This window comes from Danaus plexippus, chromosome 2, assembly GCF_018135715.1.
Source record: "Danaus plexippus chromosome 2, MEX_DaPlex, whole genome shotgun sequence".
Taxonomy (NCBI): Eukaryota; Metazoa; Arthropoda; class Insecta; order Lepidoptera; family Nymphalidae; genus Danaus; species Danaus plexippus.
In genome coordinates this window covers 3290949-3317177 of record NC_083537.1, presented here as the reverse complement: position 1 = coordinate 3317177, position 26229 = coordinate 3290949, and the positions used below count along the sequence as shown (strand labels likewise).

General features: G+C 35.0%; 1 protein-coding gene across 2 annotated transcripts; it reads left to right on the top strand.

Moving 5' to 3' along the window:
- Nucleotides 1–701: 701 nt before the first annotated feature.
- LOC116765318 (T-box transcription factor TBX20-like) lies at nt 702–26111 on the top strand. Of its 2 annotated transcripts, XM_032654766.2 has the most exons (7): nt 702–1612; nt 4013–4289; nt 16531–16804; nt 16886–17050; nt 24487–24563; nt 24947–25021; nt 25094–26111. In XM_032654766.2, the coding sequence occupies exons 1-7, from the start codon at nt 1381–1383 to the stop codon at nt 25518–25520; spliced, it is 1527 nt and encodes a 508-aa protein (XP_032510657.2). In that variant the 5' UTR covers nt 702–1380; the 3' UTR covers nt 25521–26111. The 2 variants fall into 2 exon arrangements, with proteins under 2 accessions (XP_032510657.2, XP_032510658.2); XM_032654767.2 differs by lacking the exon at nt 24947–25021.
- The last annotated feature ends 118 nt before the right edge of the window (nt 26112–26229 follow it).

The following is a 26229-nucleotide window of genomic DNA, read 5'->3' as shown; positions in this document are numbered from 1 at the left end:
CTTGCATTCATTCATATCAATCAAGTTGCAAGGAACGAACTGTCAAATACTGTGGTTATAAAGTGTTTATTTTCTTTCATAGTCGTTTCCAAGTACTTTTTTTTTCGCCTTATTACCTTCATATCAACACAATATAGATTGGATATTGCTTATGTGTTTTATAACAATCGTAAGATGTTGATAATCATAACCAATGAAATAAATGTAAAAATGTGCTTTTTTGGCATACCATATCTCAGCCAATACAGGATACGGAACCCGTGTTTTGTGTTGGATGCGTTATTTAATGTTCCCATGATTATAATTTATGATATTTATTATTGTTATAAGTTAATTAAACAGTGTAACAATTACGGCGATAGCTCGCAATCAGCGTCGTCCACCATTTGAACAATTACCTGCCATAACTTCCGATAACAGTTTACTGCGAAACGACATGGTTAGTTTGATCACTCCCGCCACTAATATTATAAACATACTTAACGAAAGCTGTCCAATTTTACGGAAATTACATTCGCTGCTATAAATATTTTGAAGTGATTTCACGTACGACGCACGGAAATGTTTTGAGATTCGTTCGGACTTATTAATTAAGAGTTGATTTCGATTTTCGCATTTCCGTCACATTATTTTCAAAGATTTGTTTAAAAGTTTTTTTTTTTCATTAAATAATAATGAGTAATTCGCTACGTATTTTAATATAAACATATAGCCGGTAATGTAAATATTATTTTATTGGCAATTATAATGAAAAAATATTAGAAATGGCAGAGGCCACTTAGGTCTTTGTAGGCTATTACAAAGAATTCTCATCATCCACTTTATCGAAGCGATATCGGTTATGGTATGAATATTAATGGGACATCTTTTATTAAGATCCATGGCTGCGGATTTAAAATTCGTACATGAAACTTTTAGAATCGTCGCGTATTTAAGCGGATCCTTTTCAGGACCGCGAGCCGTTTAGCGAATTTCAATAGTTATCGCGTGGAGAAAAACACAAACGGGCAAGAGTGGCATGGATGTGCGAGCGAGAGGTCGGCTAACAAAGAAGTAATAAAAAAGCGGTTGTGTGCGTGGTCGGAGTGTGGTGGCGTAGGGCGTCCCAGGCCCCTCCCTGAGCTCGTCGACGCCTCGCCGCAGCCTCGCCGGCCGCCGCCGCCTCAGTCTGCCTCACAACCCAGAGACGCAACGGTCTGCTCTGCATTACAATCCGCGCGTAAAAAGTTTTAACAATATTCCGAAACTTCCGATAGCTGTGACAGCACGGTTTAATAGTCACTGACGACTTAAACGGTTTTAGAATATTATACAACTTGTGTAGGGTTGTGTTGGGAAGGTCGCGAATAAAATTACTGGTATAGATGCACTGTACCACACATGGGATGCGAAGTCGGTGAGGTGTGGTGCAAGTACTCGGAGGCCGTGAGCTTGATGCTGCTGCAGGGCCGGGAAGGCTTCGAAGGCCGGGGGCCTGCCATGGAGGATGAGTGCTCGGCGAGGCCCTGCGCCACTGACTTCTCCATCGCCGCCATAATGGCCAGGGACCGGCAGGAGCGGAGGGAGCGCCGAAGACACAGAGACCCCAGAGAAGATACACTTACACCATTAGGTCTGTATTATCATACTTACTATACGTTAAATATTACTTAAAGGGCAATTGGAAAAGTTACCATGTTTGTATGTTGCAAATAATATTAATTGTTTATATCAAAATAAAATCCGAATAGATACAACAATATGTATTTTTAATATATATATTTATTCAATTCATTACATAAATACTAGCCAAGTTTTTAAATGATTCAATATCAAAAGTATATAGGAAGGTTTAAAAAAAAAATATTATTAAAATTCATATAAAATAAAATATTAAACAATATTTTTTAAAATAAAACTTGTTGCTTATGTTTGTAACACATTGCAAGTAATTTTATTAAGTCCAATAAGACTGTGTTGGATATGACAAATACATTTGGAGTAGGTATAGCTTCCAAATTCGATAACAAAACGTTTTATTTTGAATACACACAATTTCCATATTATATATTGGAATTAATTTAAATGAAATTAAACATTTTCCATATTAATTTTACAAGAAATGTTAATATTTTTGCAAGATAACTACGACATTTCACAGATATTCGCTATAGGAGACCTTGCATTTAATTTCCGTAAAACCAAAGCTACGTTAATAAAATTCTGTGTGAAGATAATGATTTATCCCAAGTTTTTATGTCATCTGTGCAACAATTTACATTTATATATCTAGTCAATGTATTTTTTTTCACAGACGACTTCATATATTTTCAGTCGCCTTCAAAGTTATTCACCTAAATCTAATTAGTTTCTAATGTTAAGTTGTTATTCAACCTTCTTCTGTAAAGTATGTCATGTCGCCCTCAGCATCATTTTCATTTTTCACATACATCCTTTGTAATAAATCTTAACTAATCTCAATTAATAAAAGTTTTTTTTCTTATAGTTATATATTTAATAATATATAATTTTTCTATTTAAATTTTAAACGAAACATCAAATTTAATTTTTCATTTATTAGTCCACTTAGATATGATTTAGGCTTTAAAATTTTCTATTCATTCGGACGTCTTACTAACTTAATTTATTATATATCTCTTGACTGTCTTAGTAAGAATACTTTTTTTTCTCTTTTATGAATACACAAAATTAATAAACAGTTGTTGTAAAAATATTGAAATAAAAGTATATTGTAAACTAATGAATCGTACATAATGACTTTCCTTAAAATTCTAAATTTTTCTTTCAAAAAAATCTAAATATTATTTAGAAATTAGATATTTTTTTTTATTTTTTTTTTTCAATTAAATGTACATTTTGATATTTCTATTATGAATTAAATATACCTGTTGGTTGAATTAATCTGTAATTTTAACGCGGAAGAAGTTAATACGTTTTGCACACTTCTTATTATTGGTACTAAGAAATCCGCTATATACATATCAGTATATTTTGTATATAAAATTAATTGCTTTGTATAACCAAAGACTTTTTATTAAGTTTAGAAATGAAATAAATCTTTAGAAACGATTAAAGATTAAAATGCCTAAATCAACTTATTCTCTTATAAATTATAACTAAACTCAACTTGATATAAATGAATAAAAATCTGTAAGATATCTTCCAGGATTGAGCTGTGTCAAAATGTTAAATCATTCTAACAGATAAATTATCACAAAAGTAACAAAAATCGAATACATTTTTATGAGCTAAAAAATTTGACCTCCCAAAGAATTTGAGTCGACAAAGTAAAGTAAAGGGAACATTTAAATTCTAAAGAAGATAATAAAAATTGTTATCTATTTATTACAAAAAATAATTAGAAATAATTAATTTCCAGTAACATTACTATCATTGTTTATTAGAAAAATTAATAAACTCAGGAAGAAATTATTAGCCGGCACTCAATGAGATATGAAGAGAGAGGATTTCTCTTCACAAACCATAAAAGCGCTCGACGAATTTATATCTGTCAATAGACATTTAAATATTTGGGAATAAATCTGTTGCTAGGAAATAAATAAATATAATAAGTAGGTGCGTTATCGTAACTTGATATTGTGTTTTAATACAAGAGCAGCCACTTGTCTTAAATACAGAGAATAAATTAAACATATGCGTAAGTAATAAGAGAACATAAATTAGTTTTGATTAAATTAAAAATCTTTACCTTTTAGCGATTATGATTTGCTATAAAATATTTATTTATGCTTCTATCCTTCGTCTGTCATTGTTATTATTGGAGGGGGTGGACTCTGTAGATGAAAAAATTGATATAAAATGTATTATGATATCAAAGAATAATCAAAATTTATAGCAGTTTGTTAAAGATAATATAATAATGAGATTCAAGATTTCTAATTTTAGATGAAGGTTAATAGGCTTAGTAATTTTTTTTTAAGATTAAGATTTTACTAAAAGAGATATTGTTGTAACAAATGTAACATTACTAATAATATTATGAACTTTCCAGAAAAGTTTGTGGACGCTACGGCATCCGCTGCGGAGTCCCCGTCTCCACCTCTGGAATATGAACGGGATTCCCCCGTGGACGTCTCCTCAACCTCAGAGGCTGGTTCAGCTGGAGCGCCCAGCGGTTCCAGAGCTCTCTCCCCCCCAAGAAACCCTCAGCTGGCTGAACGATGGTCCAGCGAGGAAATGAGGCACATACAGTGCCATCTCGAAACTAAAGAACTGTGGGACAAATTCAACGAACTAGGAACGGAAATGATCATCACAAAAACAGGAAGGTAAGAATTTAAATTTTTACACATTTCCATCATAAAACATAATATTTAAATGCATATGCTATCACAGTTAGCTTTATAACCAGAAAAGTGAATCGTATATTGATTGGTAAAAAAAAAATTACATTAAGAAACAACATCGAGAATCATGTTCCAATTTGAGTTTCGCGGTGGTAGGTAAGTTATTGTTTGTAAAAGTCGATCATGGGGATACGGAGTCGTCAATGGCGATAAGGCGGGTGGCACTCGGCGGCGCGAGGCGTAGCGGTCGCGCTCTGAGACGAACAATGGGCTCTCCGTCGACCTCCCTTACCAAACGCACTTGATATACCCGTAATCGCTATTACAGTGTACATTTAGTCGAATCTTTGAAAGCGCCAATTAGTGTTATTTTTGCTTTCATGATATGTGGTCTTTGTAAATGTAGCAGTTCAATCTGCGCTTTTAGTAATCGGACGATAAATTACGAGATTATCGATGAGAATTAGAGGATATCGTTATATCTTAATTGGACGCATATTGTTCCAGTACTCTTAGTGGTAATCAAAATAACTACTGACCACGAAAAAAAAAGAGACTTCATTTACTACATCTTCATAACAAAATACATAATAGCTTTTTATTGTAATGGAAATAATTTTAACTTTTCATCAATATAAATGAATTCAAATTATAATATTTGATACTCTTTATAATATTTGTTTTGAAAAATTTAATTTAATAACAAAAATCCTGTCCCTTTAAATAAGCTTCTCCTCGCATACTCGTCTGTAAATTGTTATTAATGAAATCAAATGTGTACAATTTTTTTTAAACACATTCTTCTGTTAACTGTGAATTTATATAAAGTGTAAATGTTTATCATAAAGCACTAGTATTCGTACGTCCAGTCTAACAATGTTAAATAACAGCTATTGGTTCCTATTGGTTTTAGTAAGATGATGTTGGTTCAGTGACGTTCTGTTCTCGTTATCGCTGCTTATACCTACATAAATCACGCGAGAATAATCGCGCGACAGTTCGCCGATCGTGACAAATTCGCTAACGCAATCATTTGATAAGCTTCTCACCTCCAATAAATACTTTTATACTTTAAATGTTCTTCGACTCATTATAGTTATTGTTATGTTGCTTGAAATAGATCTGGGCTGTATTAAAAGCTATAATTAGTATTATAACACATATAAATTAAATTGACTCAATCGTTTTCTTAAACAGACTTTTAAGTTGTAATTTACCTAAAGTCGTTACCGTAAGCTCAGTCTAGATTACATTCTATATCACATCTGCTCGCTGGAGCTCAATACTTTCATTTCTTAAAATCTTTTCTGCGTCATAAAACACGGCATCGGGAGTTATGCCGTTCGTATTTATTTTCAAATTAAGCGGTGCATAACAATCACATTGCATTTTCAATGCTGTGTTGATTCGTAATAACAAAACGAATATTTAACTACACCTAATATTATTAATGCTAATAATACATATATATTTATACATTAGTTGTTATATTCGCACATATTTAGAGATAGTAAAAAAATCCAATATCAAAATGATTCATTATCTGTGTTTCGATACGCTCGCATTAAAAAGATTAAACGCTCAGAGGGTGTTTAGTAGAGCCATCAGGAGAAAAATTTGCCACAGGCCGTTATGCGGACTTATCCGGCTCGGCCCTGTCGATTAACATAAATCTCGCCAACTAACCATCACAAACTGGAACCTACCCTACATTCTTCTAAACAAACACACAGCGACACAGGATCGCAGCATTCGCATAACGGCGTCGAAGCGCGACGAATCTCGGCCGTCGCTCTCTCATATAAATCAGCATTATCTCGCGAGATAGCCGCCTGGACCCACCCTGCCATATCACACGGAGCCCTGTGTCGTTCGAAAAAATTAATGACTCGGAAAAACGATTCGCTTATGAGGGATCTTTCGATGTAATTGAATTGCTCTACTGAGATCTGCCGGATTGTCGCAAATACCGCGTCAGGTGCACTAAAATTGATTTAGGTCTGACGTTACATTAACTTATAATATTGTGATAGCTGTTTTTAAAATATTATGTTATTGCTTTACCCTCTTACTAAGATATGATACATGGAATGAATTAATTTGGATTTGCAAGGGTGGAGGAAAAATGTGGTGATGTTATATCTGAGCACATTAACTGCATCACCCCTATGAGATTATCATAAAGAGCGTTATTGAATAATGTCTGTCTCCAATGTTAGCCGGAATGCTAATCTGTCCAAACACTAGTAAGCTTCATTGTGAAAGCTGTTTGTTTGAGTTCGGTTTTAAGTCTATTGGATACGGTAAAACATTTTTCACTCTAAATATTTTGAATTCTGCGAGAGATGAGGTGAAAGATTTATTACTGTTTTGAGGCACTGCACATAAGCGTAATCGAAATTTGCATACATTTTGAAATTGTTCAAAATTTTTATTAAAAGAAAACATCAAAAGCGATGATTGGTAATGTTCAATTATGATGAATCAGATCATTGAAGCTTTCAGACGAGATATAAATACATTTTAATTCAGTTTGTAGTGGACCATAAGTCTTTTAATTCTCAGATATGATATCAACATTTCCCTTATGATAGCGTTTGGCGTTTGTAAAGTTGTCGTAATTGATTTAAATTAACATGTTTTGATACGCGCGTATAGAGACCCGGCAACGTCTTGGTTAAGACGTTCGCCTCGTGTGTTGCCAACACTTTGTAATCACCGTCTTGGCACACAGCTCACGCTTTGATTTACTTCCTTACTCATCACGTTTCCTTTCATATAAATATTTGAATGTTGCATGATAAATAACGTAGCTATAATTCACCGTTGTGATGTATAATTCATTTTGAAAGACAAAACAGTATTGTTATCTAATTGTTCCCCGAAATGCTTTCATGTTTGATATCAGAATAACGGCTAGTCGAGAGGTAATTGAGTTATAAATATGTCTTTTGATAGAACGATGAAAGAACAAAAATGAGATGTCACGGGAATTTAAAAGACATAAACCGAATTTCAAATTGTAAGAATGACTTTGATGTTCCTTTATTACTTTTAGGTGACAGTTATCTTAAATATCAGCGAGATAAACATTGTTGAAATATGGCGGTAGATTGCGAAATTATTTCTTTGATTACAATAATTTTAATTTGATTCCCCTGCCAGTGTTACACATACAATTAATATTAGTTATGTTTTGTAACTGTTGCTTTCTACTGTTTTGTTATCAGACACGACAGTTAAGAGTTGTGTATAGTTTGTCAGGTTATTTACGAGTTAACAAGGCATGTCCAGAGTTATTCAGTAAGTCTGCGAGTCGCTGGTTGTATGCACCGTGCACCCCGTTACACGTACTCGCTCGCCATTTGTCGCACTCGCACGATAATTGTTGATATACGATAGCCATCCAACACGGTAATTGTCAACGCTTTATCTTCTAATTGACTCGCATTTGCCACTGCCAGTTCGCCTCCTATTCGCGATAGTTGCAAAAAAGTCTGTATCAATTACATTCGAAACGCAGTGTTATAAAAGCTGCAAAGAAAAGCAATTCGCCACGCCAATTTTGTGAACAGTAAAAAGTGAGATTCACAAGTGCAAGTTGAAACGGCGTTTAAGAGCGATCCGGGGGCGGCGCGCCGGGGTCGAGAAACAATTTGGAATTTTATCGACTTGGAGGTGGTGGGTGACCGTGTTACCGCTGATTTATGGACATATTAACTGCGGGCTGGTTGTCGCGAAAAATGCAACCTCGGGTCGCTCACCCCTTCCTTGTTCCTCTAATTGAAGCATTAAATTGTCATATCATTAATATCAGTTTATAACTGTACACGAAACATAAAGTTCATTTTTGATCAATTTAATAAGGATGCGTATTAAAAGCCGAACAGTAACAAACAGAATATTGGATAAACTTTCGAAGTTCAACGCCGGCCATTTCTCTGTATTTTAATGTCGTCCAAATCCAAAAGCTAATTTCACTAAAACCTTAAATGAATCGAGTTGGCCGGAGCTCGCACATTATTTAACTTGTCCCAAGTTTAAATTGAAAATGCCACCAAACTCTTTACGTAGACGGAGGCAAATTTTGAACTTTGCCGCTGAATCGGAAATTCCTTTATAAATATCTTATTAGGCTTAAATTCGGTTGGTGTCACGTTGCCGACACTAATTTTATCCGTGAGAGACGTCCGCCGACTCGGTATCACTGTAAATATATGCAAAGCGGAAAATGCGATATTTGACGGGGCTGAAAACGACAAAAGAATTAAGGAGGCACTCCCTCGTGATGTCGACACTCCGTCGCGACACCACCGCCTCCAGATACCTTCAACCGTCACCTGAAAATTCACTTTGCTCGAGTCTTATTAAGAGATTAGCTGTCACTCAAGCCGCGATCACTCTCATGCTTTTTATTTATGTAAACAGACCTGAAATTATAATGATCTAGAGTAATTACTTTTCTGCGGTTCTGCACGCGTTTTAATTAGATATTGGAAGCGTACAAAAACTTTTTATGCAATTGACAGCGTGAAACATTGAAAATTTAATGTTATAGATTGAAAATACCGCCATACATACTAAAAGTACATTGTGTCTAAATGGCAGATACATTTTTAATGACGTCGCAACCCTATCTGTTGTTTTGTAGGCTATGTGAAGAGGACACATGCAGGCTATTTGAACACAGCGTGTAATAGATGTGTGATTCATGTAAATGTACCCTTAGCAAGTGTATCGTGGGCTAATCTCGCCCCGCGGCCCCTTGGCCCCCACGCAATATGGCGAAGCGGGGGTGGAAGGCGCCACGGAGGAAACGTGTAAACTAATTATTATTATATTACATTTTCGTAGCCACTTATTTACATAACCACGGCCTCAACCCCGCTTTCACCGTGAATATTTCATTTGTAATCTTTACTTTGACGGATTAATATGACAGCTGGTGGTTTGTTTGGAGAAAACTTTTAATTTGGACGTTTCTTTCCGACGTCACCCTTTGTATGAGCGTCGGCGGACGCCTCGCTCGGTAATAATAGGTGACGGTCGCAACATTTTTTTAAAGATAAACGTCTGTTAAACATTTTTAAGGTATAATTTGTAATTCTCGCCGCGAAGTGTTATTGTAAGGAGATCAAGGTGCTTATTACGTGTCACAAATATTAAACGACATATTTTTATTGATGTTGTACTAGCGGGTCGCATATGGTGACATTGTTGCTATTGAAATAATCGAGAATGTCTCTTGAAATCATTTAGTGGTAACAGGAAACCAATAAATAAGACTATTAGAGGTAATGAGCAAGTGGCCATGCGTTTCGCGGGTATTTATACCGCGCCTTAGCGGGAACTAATTTATGGAAGCAAGTACGCGGAAAATGTTTATGTACGCACTCGGCCCTCCCGCTCGATGACATCCGGTAGCAACCCTATGTGCTGTATATACCAGTGTAATGTGAATACTTCAATTATTACCGATCAACATGGCCGTTGACACGCCAACCATTCATACGGTAATTTTGATCCAATGACGCTCCCTTTATACATAGCGCACTGATTGAAATGGTTTCATAGTATTTATGTATCTAGTAAATTTGTTAGTTAGGGACATAACAAGAAACGAGATTATGAGCTTTATACAAAATACGTCTTGATTTGATTTAAATTTAAACTATTTAGCCTAATAGGCCTATATTACTGTTTAATTTTCCATATAAATGTATGACACAACACGGTATACAATTAGCTAGTGCCTAATAGATAAATCAAAAAACAAAATCCGTTTTATTCAGCGTATCATTTATAGACAATGAAAATATCGGATGTTTTTCTCCAAAATATTTTTTCAACGTATGATCTTATAGAAATAAGCGAAGGCAGGAGTGGGATAGGTGATGTCACATTTTATCAGCATCTCCATCCACCCCCTGTTTCCCCCTCAACCCTGAACTGACGATATTAGCGACCGCAGACGTAGAACACGTACAGTCATCGACTCAGCTTATGTGCACATCTTTATATTATTATCTATTTTCAAATGACTGAAGTAAGATGTTCTTCTAAAGTTATTAATGCTTACATATTGTAATGATGGATGGTTGTATGTATGTTTGTTCTGCTTTCGCTACAAAACTGTAAGTTGGTTTTTCATTTAAATCTATGTAAGCCATACGTCGGAATACTAAAAAGTAAACATTAAAATACACATTTTATTGGTTTAATTTATCCAGATGATGCAATAAATGCAGATAATACTATGATTTCATTAAGCAACTTCCATTTTATTTGGCAATCCATATCCGGAAACGTTGGTTGCTATAGATTTGATTACAGTTACGGCTCACCTCGAACAAGAAGCGGAGTTTACGGTCGCTGTAAAATGAAAACATACTAACTATAGCTAACAATTTCAGTCATACACCGATATACACATCAATGCTAACTTTCATGTCAACAACTAAAATGCCTGCATTGTTCTTCGGTTCCTTCTGCAGCGAGAACAACTTCATTCAAGTGTTTTTTATGCGACAATCTGCCATCCGATAGGTTTTCTTGCTTAGTCAAAGTAGAAAGTTATTTGTAGACAACAATGTTAAATCAATGGGAATTTCCGTCTCGAAATTCGTTCTACAAGACATACCTACTTCCATCAATATTATCATTAAGTTCAAAATTTCCTTGTCGACTTGCGAAACTCGACACACTTACAAATTATCTACACACACCTATGAAACGTACGTTTATATACATAGGTTTGTGTATGTGTGCGTGTGTGAGTGTTTGTATGGGAAATAGATCGGGATGTAATTTTAGGACCAGGCATTAATTCTTATTGCATGGATATATTTTTCCACTGGCTTTTTAAACATTTAATTATATTTTTCTTAACACGACCGTTTAATACTTAAGGTATATGAGTTATAGTAAATTGAGTAAATTATGTGATGAGTAGTTTTATAACTCTTAAAAGTTGTAGCGGATTTTTATCGCATTTATAGCTTTATGTTTTTATTTAAAGATTAATTTTATATTAAAAAGCTCGGTTCCTTTAGCATCAGTTTTGTTAATTAAAAAAGTGCATAACAAGAGTGAAATAAAATGTCTCATAATAGATCTGAACGGAAGAATATTATAGAAGAAATGGGATGTAAAAATGCAACACAAATTACCAAAATAATAGCCAAGTATCTAATGCTAAGATGTGTGTTTAATCCTTAACGATTCTACTTCCTCTTCTCTATCGCAAATAAACCTTATATATACGTATGAAATAATCAAAATACATTAAAAATTATAAAAAATTTTGACGTGCAGCTAAGTGCGGGTTACCTACAGTGTCATTGCCTCACCGACGCGAATGCGCAATTAAAATTGTACGCTTAAGTAATATTTGTTTAAAATCACTAATTATGTGCCCGCTAATAAATACTTACATGCCACATCTGCTGCGGTAATGGCCGTCAGTATATGTGTATGTTGCGTTTGGTCGCAGAACTCAAGTTATAAATTACTATTCGTGCGGACATAACACCGGTATGTGTTATTACGGTTTATTTATGAAGTGAATTGGGTTATCCGTTGTTTATCAGTTTTAATTTGCGTATACAATAAACTAGTAGTTTTCGTGTATCGCTCAGTGAGATATCAACAAAAATATTGCTTTAATTTAACATACCAAAATAGATACGAATTCCTGAAGTACTATTTCAGTGCAAGTGATCCGTGAATAGTTAACTGTATGTAAATTTAGTTCAACAGTGATATGACAAAAACTAGCGAGTGTCGAAAATTTGACGCGGCATCGAACCCGGACCTCCCAAGTAGGCTATATTTCACCCTATGCGCCATCCGCCCAGCCCCGCCCAACACCTCATTAAGCACTAATATACATCAATCTTTCACACATTCCCCAAATCACAAAAAACTTATACCGAATATATTGGTTTGTTCCTCATTACCTTCTTATTTTGTATCGAAAATATTGCGTACAATGTTAATAACTAAAAGCCTTGAAGTTATTCTATTATAAACCATTATTAATTCTTTTTATTTGTGCAATTAACAAAATATTAATGAACATATCAATTAAATATCTTAACAGACGTAAGTTTCATTTTAATATTGATTGTTTAATATATTTATAAATTATTCGAAATTTATAGGTTCAATTAATATCAAACGGTTAGTGATTTGAGGAAATAAATCTGCAATGATTATATCACAGGTTTTCATAAAAAAAATATCTGACTAGAGAATTTAGACTAATTCTAAATAATAAAATAAACTGATGAACAACAAAATATTTATTAAGTCTGTTTTATTTCAAAAAAAATCTGATATAGCATATAATATTATTACCATATACTTTGGAATAAGCAATAATGTGAGAAAATCCTTACAGCAAACGTTTTAGTCTTATTGCATAGTATGATCTGAAGACGAGAGCCGGTCATTTGTCTTCTCGTCACTCACACGTCAACGCTGTTCCGCCTCCTTCATAATCGCATCTCAAAAATCGAAAGATCGCGTTAATCTTCTAATTTTAAATCTCACATAATGATGCACATGTCTCTGAATAGGACCCAAGGGCTTCATTATTCAGCTTATATATTATTACGATTCCTTCCATTTAAAGAGGTCTTATTTCATAACATCGGATGCGAGGCGACAAGTCGTGACGACTCTCACGTCAGATGGAAGATCATAAACATCCGTCACGGTAGCGGCCCGTGACTGAATGTGATACTGAAATTTTACCAAGGGCTCAGTTAGGGTTGTCATTTTGGTTTGATTAATAAGCTTTTCAAGGCAGAACAATCTTGGCACCAGCTAGTTATTATACCCGGCGCTGCTTGGAAGTTTTAGAGAAATTTAAAGATATCTATCTACTTTAAAAAATTAATTTAATTTACTTAAATGTATATGTCGTTGAAATTATACAAGGATATAATCTGTCACTCTATAAAAATACGACTTCATAGGAACCTGCTGTTCGTACAAATAGGTAGGTGTTCAGAGATGGTTGGTAAATAGCCGCGGACGTAGGTAACCAACACAATGCAATAATTCCTGTTTATCGTAAACCACTCGCAACTGTTGGAGGTAAATCAACAATACACTTATCAATTACAAATACGATAATGTGCATATATCATGCGAGATGTAATCACGCTGCCTGCAGCACAATTAGATATAAGTGCCGTGAATATTAACTAGGTGGCATTGTCACTTGAATTATAGTTTATTTCACTACACTGTGCTAATTCGATTCAATGCGGATTATCATTTTCCACAGACATTATTTTAGAGACACAATAGTTATATACCTCCGTAATATGAATCACAGCAATAAGTAATGATTTTTATATTCCTCATCTAATAAAATGTTTTAGAACATTTGATTTAATACTAAGGAACAACGTTCGCAGCTTCGAGTGTGCTAATGATCAAGTAATGCGCACGCCATCTGTCTGTAATTAACGAAACCAGTTAATTAAATCGCAAGCAATATGGCGGCATGTAATTGCTAATAATAAAGCTCTCCTATATAATTAGAAGCGCTGAGTGGTGTCTGCTTGATAACAAAGCGTTAATGTACTCGACTACATATTTATATGGCATGTACAAAGCATCACGCTACTTACAAGATATAAAAAAATATATGAAGTGCAATTGTTATTTATAGTTCAGATATATTATAGATTTGTGGATAATAAAAAGTTTTATATCAATGAGATTAATTTTATTATATTTTTAACTCCTTTCGAAAGTGTCTTGAAGCTCATCAATTAGAGCGGTTTAATGAAGCAGAGTTAATATTATCATAGTTTTAAAGCATTTAGATCATTAATTATGTTTCCTTAATAAACATTATTCGCACGTTTCCTTATAATTAAAATAAATCTGCAAATGTTATATATTTTTAAACGTGTAATGTTATTTAGATAGCGCTTAGTTTGATGTCACCTTAATTGTAATTAATTTTTATATTAATCGAGTCGCTATTATTATTTCATGATGAATTGTAAATAATCACGGCGTATTACAGCGACAGTTGTATTAAAGGGTGTTTTTAATGGGAGCGATACATGTTCATGGTTGAGATCTAAGCAATGGTGCGTTGAAGATGGATCAAACAGACGCCCAAGGTAACAATGATAGACGGCTTTTGCACCTCGGACGCCGTTAATTAAGACGATATGCCGAGTTTATTTTGTACCAACCAATCATTTTACACCATCCCACTAATTATGAATGTATATTTATCCCATATTATTGTTACACTAATAACTACAGTTTTAGTTATTTGTTTTTATCTTCCCTAATTGTTATATATATTTTTAATAATATTAAATAATCAGTTGATTATATGTACCGTTCTTGTTAATCTATTAAAATATCTAATTCAAACATTCTATCTGTACGTTTAAATTAAAAGGACAGTTGCATTTAATGAAAAATGAAAATATAACATACGATCCATCGTGACAAAGGAACGAGTTATTGTAAAACATCGTGATACATTCCGTTTACGTTTTCTGCTCATTAAAAATGTTGTTAGTGCGAATGTCCTGATCTTATTAGTGCAACATGATTTTCCGCTAACTTTCGGGTGGCTGTGTGATGGACGATCTCGTCCGCAATATATCATCGGAGTCATATATCACACGTACGCCGACTGTCGCCATTAACGCATGGCTATTGCCTGCGCTTGCACTATCGCGAATGCTATAAACGGCGTCTCACAAATCGACGCGGGACCGCTAGAGGTGAATAAATCTCTTTAATGGCATTCTTATTTTCGTTCTGCCTCGTTCTTGTAAAATTCTCATGGAATGCTAATGACAGCTCACCTTTGTTACGTTACACATTTACAGCTGTAGTTACGATCGTCCGTACTATATCAATGGTTATCTATAAAATTATTTATAATTTACGAACACTGATATATGTATATATATATTTCTATTTGGGTGGTCTGCTTTAATCACGATTTTACGGGTCACAAGTTACATTCTTCGTACGTTAACTAACGGACAGCAAATTGTCAGTTGCGCTTACGCGTCCGGCGTCACTCTCAAAGATGCTGTGTTAAGGTCACGGACCGCTATACGATCTGCTTCTCATCTTACGGCTAAAGATTTGTTGTTTCCGTTCTCGCCGCCTCAATGACTACCATTTTATGTCGATTTCAAAGATAATGTTACACGCGCTACCGACACCAGTTTTTGTGACAATCCTAAATTCTAACAACGAGTTTATTATCTGCGATCGATTTCTGTTGCATTTCTCTTTCAACCTCTATGTTCTGTTCTTCATTAGGATGTTGTTTTTTTTCTAAATGATCATTTTTTTAGGAGCTCTCGTTTAGGGTAAATGATAGCAGGAAACCACAGAAACAGAGAGGGGCAATAAAGGCTATTACTCAACCAACCACAAGCAATTTCAGTAACAGTAAACAAAAACATACACCTATACAAAAATGTCTACCCATTCATCTTTCTGCAACGGGAGACATTAAAGAATGTCTCCGTTAAGAAGGGGAAGGGGAGTGACTGTTAAGAGTCATAGTCGCATAAAACCTAGCACTTTACATAATATATTTTTGTACAATGCTTCAAAATGTTTTATACCATTCTAGTCTCTAATATTTTTTAAACATTATTCTTATTATGTTTTATTTTTTATGCTTTTATGTTACGACAGTAATAACTGATGGTGACATTGTGAAGGGAACGAGTACATAGTACATACGTACTATAATTTTAATATAAAGTTGCTATAAAAGATTAATAACGATAACCTAAACTCTAATGAGCGAATGCTGATTGGCGCCGCTCACAACGATAATTATAACTCGACCGAGTAATTGTCGAATAATTGCGTTAACGTGAAAATATACGCTTTAACATAACAATAGAATGAGGAAGTTCGTAAACTTAAAATTCTTATACAAATATCACGTCCGAGTTGCGCTTTAATGAACGTGTAAAGTAACATAAAAGCCATAAAATGACATTATTTTTATTATAAAATAACAGCAGTGATGAATGATATGTGAATGTGTGTAATGATCTGAAACCTAGAGATACGTGCTAATTTTTGGATGTTATGTACATAAAGCGATGGTTTGCTAAACTCTTTTGCAAAAATTTGCAATTAATATTTATGTTTATGTTATTCCTTATTATATATAGATAATTTAAAATACATCTTTCTCCAGACGAATGTTCCCGACGGTGCGAGTGTCTTTCGCGGGATGCCGAGCCGAGGCTCGTTACGCCGTATTGCTGGACGTGGTGCCGGTGGACGGCAAGCGTTACCGATACGCCTACCACCGCTCTTCCTGGCTGGTGGCCGGCAAGGCAGACCCTCCCGCGCCAGCGAGGCTCTACCCTCATCCTGACTCACCCTTCTCCGGGGACCAACTTCGCAAGCAGGTCGTCTCCTTTGAGAAGGTCAAACTCACGAACAACGAAATGGACAAAAATGGACAGGTAATATAAAAAAACATAAATTTATAAAATCATGCAACAAAATCAGTACCAAATTTTGAATGTAATATTTTTTATTTATAGCTGGTCCTTAATTCAATGCATAAGTATCAACCCCGAATCCATCTGGTATTACGAAGAGAAGGAGCTATCAACGCACCGATCACAGACCTCGAGCAAGAGGAGTTTAAGACGTTCATATTTCCTGAATGCGTCTTCACCGCAGTCACGGCCTACCAGAACCAACTTGTAAGTATACAGAGTAATGTTTTACTTTCGCGGGATCATAAATAAGATGTCCTTTGTTTTATTCAACATCGCCGGTTAGGTATCACAGGATTTCTAAAATAGATCAGAAGAGCAAACGTTTGGAATCGCAGCATGTTGTCGGGCTACTATCGACGTGTGCTATTCCTGGTACACTAATTGCATCTCGCTGAAAGGTATGTCCAGCTTGAACAAAGGGAGGTGGCACATATTTTTTGTGTATCAAGCGGCCACCGCCAGCGTCTCCGACGATTGACGGACAACGCTGGTGACGATTAAAGTTTTCACCGAACTATAAATAGAACGGCTCACCCGATTGTCTGACCGTCGTTGCTAATGTTTTCCTCTACGACATTACAGAAAAATTCTTTTAAACAACTCAATTTAGGTAAACATTTACCTTGTGATTTACTCTAAACGTTTAAACCCGCTGCTCGCTCCGCTACGCCCACCAATGATCGCATGCTGCATGTGTCGCCACGAGCAATTAATTCCCTGTCACAAGAGCGTTTGGGCGTCACAGTTTCTCGTTTTGTTTCTCCTGAGCAGTAATTAGGACGTTTTGAGGTTCATAAAGGAAGCGTTACTTTATATCGACAACGCGGTACATAAATCTTCATTCGTACGTTAATTGGCTTGTGTTACGTACTTTTTAAAATATGAGTTCCGTGACTTGTTTAAACAACATGTAACATTTCTATGAGCACGTGAGCTGTTTAAAACAATTTGATATAAAATTTTATTTTATTCGGTAAAGCCTATTGATTGAAAAGGGTTGTGATAATTTAATTTTTTAAATTTTGTGATTCTTTTGTTGAAGTATCATCAAAGAAAGCTGCTTTTACTTATTATCTCTAGCCTGATTTTTTTGAATCCAAGGCATAGGACATTACTGCAACAAATTACTAATAGAACTGTGACTTCCTGCTATTTCAAACAGATTGCTCTCTGGAGACGTATTATTGATATCCATTGATTCTAACTCGCAACTAGATTTACAGCTAAAGCTTGATGATAAAGCTCACTGAATAGGCTGTTTCTAAACCTAAATCACAATCTATTAAATGATTTATGTAACAAATACAGAAATAAATTGATTTAAACACGCTTTAACTGTATACATTTTATGTTGAATTTAAATATCGATTAGATCGAAATTGATTTATCAAATGACATTCAATAATGATAATTCTAAAATTGATAATAATAAATTGTTATTTTTTTTTATGTGAGAGAACTATATACGTTACTACCTTAGAATGTTGAACGCGATATCGGCTCTCAGATCAGGACAAGACCGTGCGGGCTTAGCTTCGATTTGGCTGACGTCACAATTCTGACAGCTCGAACATTTGTCGAACGGAGATAGTGTCAGTGATAACCCAATCCTCTACAACAATAAGAGCACACTTAGCGTGTTTGCACCTGCGCCCGCGCCGCCCAATATGTCTTACGCACGCTATAAAACTTTGACACAAAAATATCGTAACGATCTAGCCTTATCAATAAACAGTCATGTATCAACCGTCAACCACTATTAAACGTTTTTATGTCTAAGCCGAAATTAATTCAAACACCAGAACATTATTAAAAAAAAAGTGTCACTGCGTTTATTTACATAGAATTAATTCAGAATGAAACATCATTATTGGTGCTTCATCACACTCAATGATACGAATCGAGATAATATCGTTGTAAGAAAAATGTGATTTCTGTTTTTTGTGCTTTAACCGTGTGAGCTGAGACTCAACGTCGCCAGGGACGCACCACGGGGTGGTTTCCCTGAACCTGCTTCGATATATAACATCTACACCCACCATACTGTGTGTTGAATGTGAACGGGCCTTTGTCTCCTATCCAACTTTGGGTAAGGTGACAATGTTTGTTAGACTTAACGCGTTTCAAATACACAATGCGTTTTTTTAATAGCCGATGACTAGTGAATTTGTTATGATCGATTGCTCTCGTCTGAATCGTAAAAACCTTGCGGATGGCAACCTGCAGTGATGTATGGAACCTTTGTACATGTTATCCTTAACGGCTAAGCCTATTTAATAGTTTACACAACATACTAAACGCCGTTAGGTAAGCATAAAAGATTTAATATCATTATGCACAAGCCGGCAAATACATTTTTATTATTAAAGAGATACATTTCATTAATGAAGCTCAACCATTGGCCGTCCGAGAAGATAATCACGAAAATAACTGGCGATCAGCTTCACGTAAATGCGTAAACACTCTCAATAGCTACTTAATTGAAATTTATTTCTCATTTCTCAGTATCAACAATCAATATTCTAAAATATTCTATCACAGTGAGCATCCACAAACGAGTTCTATTCGGACATAATCGAACAATATAAAGGAGTAAAGGCAAACACAATTTCAATAACAAAGGGCAGCCATGACAAATAAACATATTTCACGGGCCAAAATGGCTGCGGTCAGGTGTCACGAGTGTCCCCCTCCGCCCCCCGGCCCCCGCGCCACTCGTCCCTCTTGAACCTCTCGATTTTATTTTTTTCATCGAATATAATCGATTCATTCTTTTGAATACAATCTTTTACATTTGTCAACGTATTGACTTTATGGTTGTTTTAGATATCAAATAAATTAATATTTAACATTCAATTACAGTCCAAAAGTTTTAATGCACTGTGCAGTTTTATTACGACTTCTATTAGATTAGACGTCGATCGATCTATCTAAAAGATATATTGAATATAATAATAGATCGTAGTTTCTAGATTTATCCATATTTAGATAAATAGTAAAATATGGATATCATAGCCGCATAATTCAAAAATACAAGAAGTCAACGTACTTGCTTATGAGAGGATTTAAAATAATTTAACACAAAATTATTTATTAATGCTGCGTCTCTCTCGCTCCCGTTGAGGTAGAGTGAGGGTTGTAGAGTGTGATCTCTTTCTTTCCCGCCATCGATCACGCGAGGTGTGACGTCACGCAGAGCCATCGTGTGCGGCCCGGCTGGATTTATTGCGTCTGCGCACCCAGCCACCTCAGGAGAGCTACATTTATTGTACAGAATCTATACTTAAAATTAACTCGATATACTTAATTATTATTTGAATTTAAATATTATTAATATATCATATTGACGCCTACTTAAAAAAAAAAAACATTTTGAACGATTAGCGTTAAGTTAAAAAAAATTGTAACATAAACATTGGTCTTCAGGCGTATTTAGAAGGATCACAATAGTTGGCGATAAATTTTTAGGAACTTGTTTGATCATATGTGTAGGAAACTACTTGTTACGTTAATGATGTTTATCGACCTTTTTTATTTATTACTACCACTTCATTATAATCTATACAGCCTCGCTCAATTAATAGGAAAACCTTCAAGTTGACATCTGTCAAATATTTTTTTAACATCAATATTTCAATGGTAACATATGTACAGAAGTTGTTCGCATTGAAATGTGGCAGATCGCCTACTCACTGATATTTAGAGTGTACAGCCATGATTACGGGCATGAATGTAAAGTTGACCTCATATTAACTATCGGACCCCTGACGGATCTCCTGGCCCGTCTCCGAGACACTTCCGAGAGGCCAGTGCAGTTCGCTTCCTGAAATATGAACAGATCATAAAAAAAATATGACAACATAATAATGAAAAAGCCTGCGTACAAATAAAATATGTCATAATGTGGGTGGGTAAAATTCTCATACAGATAGCCTCAGAAGTCATGGAAGACCTTTACAACTTATATTCAATATCTCTTATATTATCAATTGGATCGATTAGAGAGAGTTTACTACTGATCGAAGTTTTGGACGAAGAGGATGTTTAAACTCGCAAGTGACACACTTGTATTAAAGGGCTGCTTAAAAATATATTATTATGTCTGTTACTTATTTGTGCTTTATGTTGTTATAATTTTGAACTCGCGAAATAAAGCATCGCGTTCTCGAAAATGCCATTTACAACTCGAGCAGATGTTGGCCGTTTAAAATTTACTGTCTTAGCACAGCTAGTACGATCAATGTATTGCATTACTACACTGCTAAATATATGAATTAATTATTTTTCGTTGTTCAATTATACAAATGATAAAAAAATTATAAGGCAATATCTGGTAAAACGTAAAACAACTACCAATATCTAATTGTTCACATAAAAGCTATACATAGAGACATTTAGCGTCTGTTTATAGAAAAATAAGCTGAGCATTCATCACATATGAATTAATATGCCGTCGCTGTAACTTGACGTTTATTTATTCTCCAGAATGCTCCTGTCATGTCCCCTTCTTCATCCTGCCATGTTTACACGACCATTCCTCTTTCACGTTAAATTAGACTGAAGATATATTCATATACTATTAGAAGTACTGTTACTTGATAGCATATTTAAAGGAAAATAGAAAATAATTAAGTACTTATGACTATATGACTATTGGTCTCGTTCGAGATAGTAATAATTTACTTTGATATGTTAGTTTTTCATAAACTATCGACATTTGAATGTGTCAGTAATCGAAACATTAGTATCCTTTATGCTCTTGTAATGCTAATATATAAATATATCATATTTTTAACCTTGTACAGTACACGATATATCACACTGTAATCATTATCTGTTACAAATGCATAAGCCAGCGCATTCTCCTGCTTCTGCTAACGTCTTTTCCGAGACAGTTTTTTTTGTTTCCCGCCCGGGAATAATGTCATTAAGTGCCTTTAATGTTTTCAGTGATCGGTAGCGGCGTGCCGCCCAAGGCGACCGTTTGTTGATACTTAAATTAGGTTGTTTTGACACGCCTCGTCCTTATGTTTGTACTAAACCTAATGAACGTCGGCTGCGTTCAAGTTATCTATATATTATTTCAATGTTTTTTTTATTATTTTGTATCAGACGCAACGTCACGTACAGTACTTCAAAGGAATATCAGATCTGTTTTATAATTATTCAGTTACTTTTTACATGTGTTTATGTGTTTAATGTGTCTGAAATTTTGTGTGTCTTACTTTAACATAGCGGGAAGATTACTGAATTTCGAAATACGGTATCGCAGATGAAGTTGTTTTGGAAAAATTAAATCCGTAATTTAAAAAAAATAAATAAAATTAGAAACATATAAGAAGGTGAAGAATGATGTTTTCTTTTTAACTAAATAAACAATAGCTCATTAAAGTCATGACGAGCTTGTGCATGATGTATACATGGGTATTGCAACTGCGTCAATAGAGCTACTAGGTTGTAAGTGAAGCAGAGCCTATTGTAGTCAATGGGATGCCAGGGGGGCGTGCAAATGTAAGTAGCTATGATCGCCATGACCCACAATCTACAACAATCGAAAGAAGTGACATCTCTCGGACATCGACCAGAACTTATTGTGTCTCAAATATTATTCCAACCAAATGACAGTGCACTATTCGGTATTTATTTCCTTTGTCACGCTGAAGTGAGTAATTAATGAGAACGTAACAGTTTTAGAAGCGACACTTCCAGACGTGATTGCTCCAATAAAATAGTATTGATCCGAAAACTAGACACGACTCGGGCGGTATATCGTAATGTTTACGATTTTCTTTGATCTAAAACAATGCCACTTGATCAAAATATTTTGTAAATTAACTGCCGCAAGAAAAGATCAAACAGCTCAAAAACATTTTATGTGTAAATTGGACAGCCATTCACATATTTTGGGACTTTATTTATATTCTTGTAAATTTGTCAGAGAAATTGTTAAAATTGCTATATCCTGTTTTCTTATTTGTGGAGGTCGGTGATCTAAATTGCCTGTCTAGTGCAAACTTGTAAAAATACCATGCAATTAACTTTAGTGTAGGTGAGTCAGGTGTTTTTTGCGTCACCTGAAGCGCTGTAGCGATAACACAAAAAAATAACAAAAAGCGTCCAGACGAGATTGCGGCGCTCGGGTCTGCTAGAATAGCGCTGTAGCTCGACATAGGTTGGATCACTCGGCAGATAATTAGTGGCGCGTCGCCGGCCGCCGTTACAAGCCTCGCTGAAAGATTGACATGCGCCCGATCGGTAGTCGATGACTTGTTTATTGCGAATACCACACGACCGAATTCACACTTCGCCAATTGACTTGGCAATATCATCTTAGCTAAAAACATTATGTGGCTGACTGAAATATTTATTGACAGAACAAAAACAGAGTTGCACGTAATTTTTCATAAACGATATGAAAGAAATAATCTACGTGTTTAGGGTGTATTCATTATAGAATCCTGTAAAAGATATGTTCTAATAAAGTAACAATTGCTCAGAGCATTTCGTCAGATATTTCTTTTATATAGCTTTGATTACGTTTTAGTATAACAACTAATTCTATAGACAAAATGGAAGAAATTATCTAGGTACCTCTAATGCAACTAATATTTGTCCAGAGAAACGAGCAATAATAATAACAATTTATTTAAATAACTTATTTATCAGACATTTATAAAACAAAAAAATATATTCATGTAAGGGTTGAAATTTACATTTTCAGTCGTGTTTTGTGGCATTCAAACCATAAAAGTTCTCTCTTTTAATGTGGAACACTGAAGAGTGATATTTCCCTGATGCAATTTCATAGGAATACTTAAGTTTTTTGTGTCTTGTTAAGAATGAAACCATCTAATTAGTAAAACTATTAATTATTACTTATTCCGAATTGCCACAGCGAGGGGACCAGTATACAATTTGCAATTATCAATTGATTACTAATGGTAAGGGAGTTTCCTATTTTATTTCTTTTAAATTGATCAGGTTTTTTTTTTTAGATACTAAGAAAGGAAATTTTTGGAGCCATTTTTGAGTGTCATGAACATTTAGGAATAGTAATTGATGATCATAAATATATAAATTGAAAATATATATTTTTGATGACAGCGCAGCATAACATAAATTCGTACACTTAAAATGTACCGAACATAAAAAACTTTAAATTACTAAAAAATTTAATATCAATAAAAATTATAATTTACATATAATAAAATATAATTCTTGTGCAATAAACATAGTCGCTTATAGTCAGTTAAGAGGCTGCAGAGACTCGAGGTAGATTCTTTCAATTTGCACGGCACCAGGTTCACGAGAGATTTGTCGTAAATAATATTCACAAATTGTGATACCGCAGCGGGAGCGGGCGCCCAGCAAGGGGGCGATTTCTCATCAGGCTGGCCTCTGCCAAACACATTTTTAACACCTCGCACCTTACTAAATCAACACTGTATTTTATGAGTGCATTGACACAATTCTGTTTTCCATACGTACAAATCTTAAGAATTTTATGATTTTAACATAACTTCTGTATTATTACTTATCATTCAATTTTAATTGTGTCTTAAAAGTGTGTTTATTATATACCGAAATGATGTCATTGTTGCCGAGACGTTTGCTGTACGTACGATTGTCTTTTGTTTCAGATAACCAAACTTAAAATCGACAGTAATCCGTTCGCAAAGGGATTCCGCGATTCTTCACGTCTGACGGAATTTGAGAGGTAAATATTACATTTTGTCAGCTAAATCTATGTTATCGCTTAAGAAACAAAATGACGAATTGTAAGCAAACGTACTAATCGTTCAAAACACCGCTAGCCATGTATCATTCAGTGAGCCGCGAGCATTCATTAGGCCTCATTACGATATGACAGAATTCGGTATCAGTTCTCCAATCGAACATCGGACATGCTTTAAGAACAAACGCAGCGACACTGATTGATACTCAGGCTGTACGACTACCTGTTACGTTTAACTGTAGTTTCATATTTGTAGATCATCCATATCCACATCTTTTTTGCATCCTTTTTATTGAAATTCCCTTATTATTTTGTTTATTTTAGAATTATGGGTTTTATTTTGAATTTGAATTTTTCTTTTTGAGATTCTATATCACGGGGGAGCACGAAAGAACATCAGTCTTCCCCGATGACGCGCGCCTCGGTGCCGCCCATCCTAGGTAGATACTATAGCTAGCAAAAATGTAGGTTTCTAACTCAATAATATTTAAATAACATTAACATTTTTTCAGAGAGACGATGGAGTCGATGCTGGCTGAGCAGCATTATTTACGGTCACCTCTTAGACCGTTCGATCTGGATCAGCACAACAACAATCTGACGCTGGAAGAGAAAGCGATTTTGGCGGCCAGGTCACAGTTGTTCTTGCGAGCAGCGTATCCTCTGTACGGGGTACCAGCAGCAGCGTTGTGGGGTCAATGGGCGTGTCTGGCGCCACAATTACTGGCACAACAGCATCTAGCTTCAGGGTCTGGGCTACAGTTGCCTCGGCCAGTATACCCGGGTGGTGTGCCAGCATCACTCTCGCAGCATCGCTTCTCCCCCTACCCCGCCCGCCGTTCCTCACCGGGTTCCTCACCAGACTCCCTCCGCGCGAGTCCCCACTCCTTGCCCCCGCCCGCACCGCACACACCTCACGCACCCCACAGCCCGACCTAGTAGAAGACATCATATACTTGGCGCACTATCGAGCACTTTTGTTGCATTGCTTTTGTGAATCAGAGATCCCTACGGATACAGGAAGATCGCACATTTTTGGTAGCAGTGCATAGTTGTTAAATGAATTGTTTTGCAATTATCAGTGATTTTGAAGGACAGTGAAAAAAAACTATCCCAGTGTCATGTACCATATTGTAAAATAATGTATTTAAATATCATAATATTAAGACTGTAATTATTGTTATGATAGCATAATATTATTATGTTCCTAATTTCTTTATAAAATATTTTCGTGAACATTAATAGAAACAAAATTTTCAATGTAACTTCGTAATGTTGGTTGGTTTATCTTCATTAATTTTCATCATTTTAAATGTCATATTCGATACTGGTTAGGTGAAATGTGCAATAATAATATTGTTTTAGCATTCTAGCTGTTTGTAGAATGATAGAAGTTACAATTATTGTCTGTGTTTAGGGTACTCAACTAAAATGGACACATAAAAGTACCCACTATATTATAGATATTAGTTAAATTATAGTAATTATAAATAATATATTAATAAAGAATAAACAATTAAATGTTTGTTAACAAATCCATTGTAGTGTGTTTTTTCAAATTATCCTGCGATCCGTTCAGTTAAAACGATAGAAGGAAAGAAACAAAATAATAAGTATATATTTTTGTTCATTTAAGTAGTAAAATAAA

Bases quoted from the DNA above. Each gene is read 5' to 3' on its own strand.
- LOC116765318 (XM_032654766.2), top strand. From the start codon at position 1,381: ATGGGATGCGAAGTCGGTGAGGTGTGGTGCAAGTACTCGGAGGCCGTG. The intron at 1,613-4,012 runs GTCTGTATTATC...TGAACTTTCCAG, and splicing joins AGATACACTTACACCATTAG to AAAAGTTTGTGGACGCTACG. The intron at 4,290-16,530 runs GTAAGAATTTAA...ATCTTTCTCCAG, and splicing joins ATCATCACAAAAACAGGAAG to ACGAATGTTCCCGACGGTGC.